The 7,340-nt window shown below is 46.6% G+C and overlaps 1 protein-coding gene across 4 annotated transcripts; it reads right to left on the bottom strand.

Annotated features, from left to right (window-relative positions):
* Window positions 1–291: 291 nt before the first annotated feature.
* LOC148873829 (uncharacterized) lies at window positions 292–6,962 on the bottom strand. Of its 4 annotated transcripts, none has more exons than XM_088980572.1 (5): window positions 5,656–6,962; window positions 5,462–5,575; window positions 4,912–5,078; window positions 4,581–4,815; window positions 292–4,481 (listed from the first exon to the last, which is right to left on the bottom strand). In XM_088980572.1, the coding sequence occupies exons 1-5, from the start codon at window positions 6,286–6,288 to the stop codon at window positions 4,353–4,355; spliced, it is 1,278 nt and encodes a 425-aa protein (XP_088836698.1). In that variant the 5' UTR covers window positions 6,289–6,962; the 3' UTR covers window positions 292–4,352. The 4 variants fall into 4 exon arrangements, with proteins under 4 accessions (XP_088836698.1, XP_088836711.1, XP_088836705.1 ...); XM_088980585.1 differs by having other exon boundaries at window positions 4,154–4,481; window positions 4,712–4,815; window positions 5,656–6,810; XM_088980579.1 differs by having other exon boundaries at window positions 4,154–4,481; window positions 4,581–4,812; window positions 5,656–6,810.
* Between the last annotated feature and the right edge of the window lie 378 nt (window positions 6,963–7,340).

Here is a 7,340-nt window from a genome sequence, read left to right as displayed (position 1 = left end):
CATACCTCGACCCTAGACCTCGGCCATGGTGCCAGGTCCCTTCGACCTTGCCTAAGTTAACACAAAGGATTTGGGAGCTAGGTGAGCCCCACTTCGGACGTGTGACTCCACCTCAGCTCCCAATGTCCCAATTACTTAAAGGAAGCGTGCAAATAAACAAGTACTACAAATGAATTGTGTGTGCCTTGTATATCGTAGTCTTGATTGTTTGAAGGGGCAAGGACCTCCCACACACAAAAAAGAAAACGAGAAGAGAAAGAAAGGGGAAGAGACAACATGCACAGAGCATAATAGATATAAAAAATGGCTTCATTCATTACTCAATCTTGGTTTTGTATAGCCTTTACAAAAGTTTTATATTGCGTTCACAAAAAGAAAAAGAAGAAAAACAAACAGCAAAGTATACAACAAAAAAAGGGGGAAATCTATGCCTATGCCTCGTCATTGGCAAGAGGGGTAATGGAGTCTTCGATCGGTTGAGCCTTGGTAGGAGCATCAGGGATCACTTGCAGCCCCTTGATGTCAAAATCTGGTAGCACCAATAGGAGCACCTTCTTGGTATCTTCAATACCGTCGAGGTAAGACGACGAAGCCTACTCCGCTAATGCCTAGGTAGTTGGAGGACTTCTTGTACACCTACACCACCTTGGTCGCTGGCTTCTTTGACTATTTTGCTGAGGCTAGGACTTCGAAAGCTTTCGCCTCTGCCTACCTACCCGTCTCTCCGCTTCTGTGACGATGCTTTCCAATCGAACCCGCTCTATCTGCTCTTTGGAGAGCTCTTGCCATGCCACCTTCAGCTAAGCCTCGAGGTGCTCCCAAACGGATTGCTCATGCAGGAGCGCCTTTCAGAATTTCTGGTACTTGTCTTCGGCAGCAGTAGATACCTTCTGGAACTTCTTCCATTCCTTCTAGAGCTTCTCCTCAGTGGACTTCTTCTCCTTCTCTGCCTTATCAATGCGAGACATGGCCAGTCTTGTTCAGTCCCCCAAACCGACAAAGTGCAGATAGGCCTACATCAAAACCAGTTAGCAAACAAAAGGGTAGGGAGAGAAGAAAACATGAAACCGAAGAACATTTTACCTTAGCCAAGTGATACAGGCCTTCATCATAGATCGCCTTGGGGTCACTTAGGAATAGACGGTAACGATCCCTCTGCAAGATGACCCCGCTCACCAGCTCCTGACTGACCTTCTCGTCTTGAATGGAGCCTCCCTCACGGAGCTACCATTGTGGCCGAAAGATCTTCCCGACCCCCTCAGCTCTATCGAGGAGCCCCTATACTGATGGAGGGGCTGATGAAGGCCCGAATGGGTGCTCCCTAAGCGTGGACCTCCACACTACCTCCTCGACCTGCTTGTCAGTGTTGGCCACCGTTTGCAGTGGCTCCTCCCTCAATGTGTCTACTACGGGCCTCTTCTTACCCACCTTGGGCCCATTTGTGGACTTCTTTGGCGCCTCTGTAAACTTTTTGGCCCCCTCCGAGGGCCTCTTCACCCCACCAGTGACTTCTTGGGGTGCCACCACCAGCTACTTCTGCTTGGTGGGGACTTGCGGATTTCCCCCCTTCGTCGGGGCAGGGAGCAGCTTCAGCATCAGGCCTCTTTGGCGTTTGCCCTCTGGCTTGCTTCGCCTGGGCCTTCTCCAACAAACGCTACTTGACATCCATTGTCACTTTTGTGAAACAACAAAGGAAAACATTTAGTACATTAAAGTGAAAAAGAAAAGAACGTGGAAGAGGCACTCACCACAAAACCTCTCCTACCGAGGGGGGCTGGGCTAATCCTAGTGAAAACTAGGGGGACCTCCTCCTCCACCAACGGCTTTGCCTGGAATGTCCCCATCACAATTAGATGAGCTACAGCTGTAGCCTCTTCGTCTCGGAGCTGTGGGGGACATCTCTCGACGATGACACAGGCATCTCCCTAGTCGGACCTGAACCACTAGTCCTCATGGTAGGAAACGTAGAACTTATCCTCCACCCATGGACAGACAAGGGGTTATGCACAGGCTTCTCCCTTCTCGGGTGGAAGTAATACATGTTGGCCTCGGCAGCGTGCTTCCTCAGCGCGAACATGGCACAGAACAGCCTAAACGTCAACTCCACGCCCCTGAGCCTAGCCCACACCATCATTACCATGGTGATCCTAAGGGCATTGGGTACGAGCTGACTAATAGTGATGTCATCTCCAACAACTTGTAGATTAAGGGAAGGGAAACCTAAGGCCAAACTCCAGAAAATGCTGGTAGACACAGATTTCCCCTCCTCGAGGGTCCACGGCCGATCACCCACATCGGGGACCCTCAGGTCAAAAGACTAAGGTATGTGGAATCTCCTTGCCAGGGATCTAACCTAGCACACGTCCAAGGAGCTATCAAACTCTAAACGCGGGACACTACTGTTAGCCACCCTTCGAGCAACACTCCCTCCCATTGCTCCGGCAACGAGTTCCACAACATCAACCCCAAAGAGAGAAGATCCCTCGAGCTCCCTCAGCGACGCGGAGGCGGTGCTTTCATGGGGAGAGTCATTCCCCCGATGACTACCCTCGGCACCCCCCGAGGTTAACCATTCCCTAAAGATGGCCACCTCCTGGCGAAGGGATGCTACGGCTAAGGAACCCAGGGAAGACAAGGGAGAGGGGTTGCAGGAGAACTCCCTCGCAAGATGTTCGGGAGTTCATGGCATTCTGGGTCAAAATCTAAAAACGACATATTTGATTACCTAAGAGAGGGTGAAATGTCCCAAAAAGAGGAAAAAATAGGAAAGTCCTGGAGAATTAAGAGTTGGGGAGGTGCTTTCACTTGAGAGCAAGGGCGTCTAAGTTCAAATGAAAGAGAAAATCACCACCAAGGTCCCTATCTAAAAGTAAATGGACGGCCTGGATCTCTCTGAATCTGATGGCGGAGACGAATCCGCTCCCACTGTTCAACTGTAATGCGCCACCTAGCGCTTGGCCTCATAAGACAAAACAACGCCCAAAGCAATAGTTTAGATTGACACAAATCCAACGAATGTAGGAGTCCTCCATTTCTAAGAACCAGTTCCACTGCACCTCCTAGCACAGCCCTCAGAAGACAAAATGACACCGGGTGAACTGCAAAAATTGCCTGTGGCAGCCCGCTGAGAAAATCGCAAGGCCCACCCATCGTGAACCACCAAGCGAACTGCTTAACCTGGCTAACTCATGACTACTGGAATAATCGTCCCCCTAATGTGGCCTACCCGTGCATGATACGGGACACCTCCACCAAACCGAGGCATTCACAGCACACGCATTCCCAAACCAAAGAGGGATGATGCACACAACGAAAATGATGCCACTGCAGGACACCCGTCGACTAACGATTACGAAGGTATAACAACCACTACTCCCAACAAGTAAAGCCAATGTCTTACCTCTACTGCTACCCTTATTGCCAACTGAAACCAAGGTCTCACATCGGCCTCGGGAGTGGGGGCAAATGATGTGGGTTAGCTTGGCCCAGACCATCGCAAGTTGGGAATTCCAGCCCACTAACGTCTGATAGTGTCAGCCACAGCAGGAGGGAGCCTTGTTGCCTTCATACAGAGCCAACCACATGACAGTCAGACATACCTACCAGGGCCTGCTGCCTAACCTCGTACGGCTCTCATCCAGGGCGTTCATCTTCACCTACCTCTAGCACACTCAAGTATAAATAAGAGGTAACTCCCCCTTAAAGGGGATCTGGAACAGAAAATCCTAACTCAGCTTACTTGTTTACTCCCTACACCCACCTTGCCTCCTTAGCATTTACTCTAGGAGATCTGGTGCATCCGAGGACTATCACCAAGACCTCGCTTGCACCCTCTCCTACTTTACATCTCGTACTAACTTGAGCGTCAGAGCCTCTGCCTCAAGTACCTGTCCGAGGCCTCTGACATTCCCCCTCTTGCAGTATCTCTGGTCACCAGGGACCTCGCCTCAGCCTACAATCCTCAGCAACCACGGCCCTCAAAGGGGGTACCTCGCCTTGGCCTACGGTCCTCGACTTCGGCTCACCTCTCCCGAGGTCTCAAAGTCTTCAGCCAACATTCGGAACCTGGAGAGTGAATTTACCTAGTTGCCCCCGCCAATCCGTGCGGTAACAGGTACTAATGTGCAATTTACATAACAAAACAAGAAGATGATTAGATGAGCACAGCAAACAAACTTGGTTAAACAAACTCAGCACACATGGGTCCGTTCTGGTTTATACATTTTGTTCCCACTTGCAAAGGACCTTCTTCGTATAAGCTCTCTCAGAGATGCAGTCCAGAGCCCGCGCATTAAAGAAAGAGAAAAAATCACGTTACTGAATCCTGACCATAACCTCTTCCAAGTCCAAGCCTAGAGTTTTAAGTTGAGATCAACACTATCACCTGCTTCACCACTTTGGTCGTCTGTGCTTAGGGCCGCTCGACCAACCTGTCCCTTTGGGGGCAAGAAGCTGTAGAAGGGCTGTTGTTCTATGCTTCCCTACACACACAAAACACATACCCAAATGTTATAAATACCAGAATTAGATCGTGATTCGTGAATGTGGAAAAATTAGATCGATCTGTTGTTCTATCTTACTTGAATTGGAAACAAATCGAATTCTGTTAAGTCCCGGTAATGGAGACCCAGGAAATCCAATGGTTGTTTAGATTTGGAAACCATTGAAGATGATGAACTAGTTGCAGAAAGACCCAAGGTGAGAAAATCACCCTCAAGCTGAGCACCATTCTCTTGGATGCCTCTTTTATGGTTGAGCTCTGTCATGCCTCTCCTCCAATCAACATGGGTTGTTATCGATCCCAAAGGAATCCTTCTGATAAATGGAGCCAAAGCAGTCTTAATCAACTACTAAGATTTTGGCAAACACAACATAAGAAACAACAAGTAGAAACTAGGCCAACCTGAGTACCTGACTATTGCATTTCCCTGTTCATAATTGAACATGCCACCATTCCCACATGAAGATGATTCTTCTGGTCTGCAAATGGGAGTACCTAACGAAGGATATCTGTAATGGAAGGAAGGAACAGATGGGTTGTCCACAGAGAATGGCCACGACCGTTTTATGCCAACCATCTTTACTACATTGTAACCAAATTCACTGTCAGAAAAGAAACCAAAAACAAAATATCCACATTTTTTGGTTCTAGTTGTTTTTTGCTTGTTGTAAAATTTTTCAGACTGAAATTTTTCCTCCCCTTTTGATTTATCTTGATGTAAATGCTAAATATCAGATACATAAATCAATCAAAGTTCATCACAAAATGAGCAAAGATATAGATCAAATAATTCAACCTGAAAAAAAAAAAAAAAAAAAAAAAAAAAAAAAAAAAACAGAAATCCCTCCATTTTACGTTGAAACAAAGAGAGCCTCATAAAACAAGATGTTACAGACAAAGCTAATTAACAGTGGAAAAATCAATCATTTATGATATCCAATAGCGGATGGTTAGACATACCTTCTCTTCAGGCCAAAGTAGTTGTATATAGTTGCTATAATAGCTTTGGTTTGAAGGGGGCTCCATCTGAAGATTTACTCCAGAGGATGATGAAGTCACCGAGGCAGCATTCACCTGCAAATACCATAGTCTAAGATTCCCCATCTAAGATTATAAAATCAACGAAATAACACTAGAACTGCTTAGTTGCCCACCATTGATGATGAAGAATGCTGTTGTTGAGGTTGTTTACTGTGTGCGATAACTGGGGGAAGCCAAATTGTGTTGTCATTCTGTAAACGGCTGCGAAATGTGAAACCTGGGTCCAATTTAGAACCTTCACTAAGTTCATGAGAATTCCAAATGGACTGAAGATAAGCATCTCCTGCACCTGTGACGGCCAAATCACCAAGCGCAGAGAAAACTCCCCCTGCAGCGCCTAGAGGGCTACTGGGAAGACCATGAAGTGGTGGTGGTGTTGGATTCGGTGGAGGTGGAACAAAGAGATCATGGGTAGAGATCGGAATAGGGGGAGCAACTGGTCTGAACAGAGAACTGGATGAAGAGAGATCAACTGGAGGTGGTGGAAAGGGTACAGAAGATTGTGAGTGATAAGGGTTGTGAAGAAGGAGGGGAATGACGATGCACGGCGACGATGGCACAACTGCCACTGATGCCGCGTCCTTCTTCTGCTGCTCTTCCAATCGGATCTTCTCTAGCTGGGCAACGCCGAGTCCTCTTTGTGGGATCTTTTTCTGTTTCAGCTTCTTTGTAGATCTACTTCCACTGCCACCACCACCGCTGCTGCTATTGCTACACCACCTCTGATACTGTTCTTCTTGTACCATTCTTCTTTCCTTCCATGTAACCCACCAATGAGACCCAGAAACAAAATTCAAAAAGAAGATGCCCAGAAGCAAAATTGAGAAAAGAGGATGAAAAGAATTCAGAACCCAAAATCCGAACTTTTGAGATGAAGTTTCAACAAGGAAGAGAGAAGATACCGTACAAAAGAAAAAAAGAACACGAGTAAAGAGAAACAGAATCCCCCATTCTAAGACCGAAAATCTCGCAGGTGCTGGAGTCAATATCGGCTACTTATAGGAAAAGAAGCCCACCCAAGTTTCAGAGAGAGAGAGAGAGAGTAACGGGAGCTCCAGGACCTGAATCTCCAAATTTTGCCTGTCTGAGAGAGAAATTAGCCCGGAAAAACGCCTTTTCAAACCACGAAAATCCAAGCACTTAATCGAATCTTTTCCCTTCTCATTTGTTGCCCAAATCCTCGCTCCACTCTCTCCTTCTCTCCTCGACCGACTCTCTAGTGCTGAAAAACCGAAATTGTTTTTGTCTCCTAGATTTCATTTCAAAAATCTTGGTTTGCATATGTACCCATTATCTCATCGCCATAATCACCTCCCTACCTCTCTCCTACTCGTAAAATTTTCTTCTGTATAGTATATACTCTGGTTTTAGAAATTAGAAGCAAGAAAAGAAGAGAGGCCTGTGTTGAATCTGGATGCGTAGTGCCTCCATGATGGAGGCTGTACAAATCTGGTCACTGCCTGCAGTGGGGCCGCGTATGCCATTGATACAGCATAATCCAACATAAACAGCCAAAGTTTTTCCTTTTTAGTATGATCATACTATTAGCATTAAATGTGTTTAGACTTTAGAATCAAAGCATTCAAGCAACCTAACATGCATGGATGATGGATGTGTGTGAGACTGAGGACTGAGGACTGAAGAGTTAATGAAAAGGCTTAAAAGAAAAGCCAAGGAATTTCATCGACGTGCAGAGAAAATATATCCCAAGAGATTTGCCTTCTGGATTGGACCCACAGTAGAACTAGAACCATTCAAAACAAATTATGTCTGGCAGTACGGGAAAGAAAGAAAGTTT

Source organism: Nelumbo lutea, chromosome 1, assembly GCF_056320005.1.
Source record: "Nelumbo lutea isolate HS-2025 chromosome 1, American lotus-T2T, whole genome shotgun sequence".
Lineage (NCBI taxonomy): Eukaryota > Viridiplantae > Streptophyta > Magnoliopsida > Proteales > Nelumbonaceae > Nelumbo > Nelumbo lutea.
This window is presented reverse-complemented; position numbering and strand designations above follow the sequence as displayed.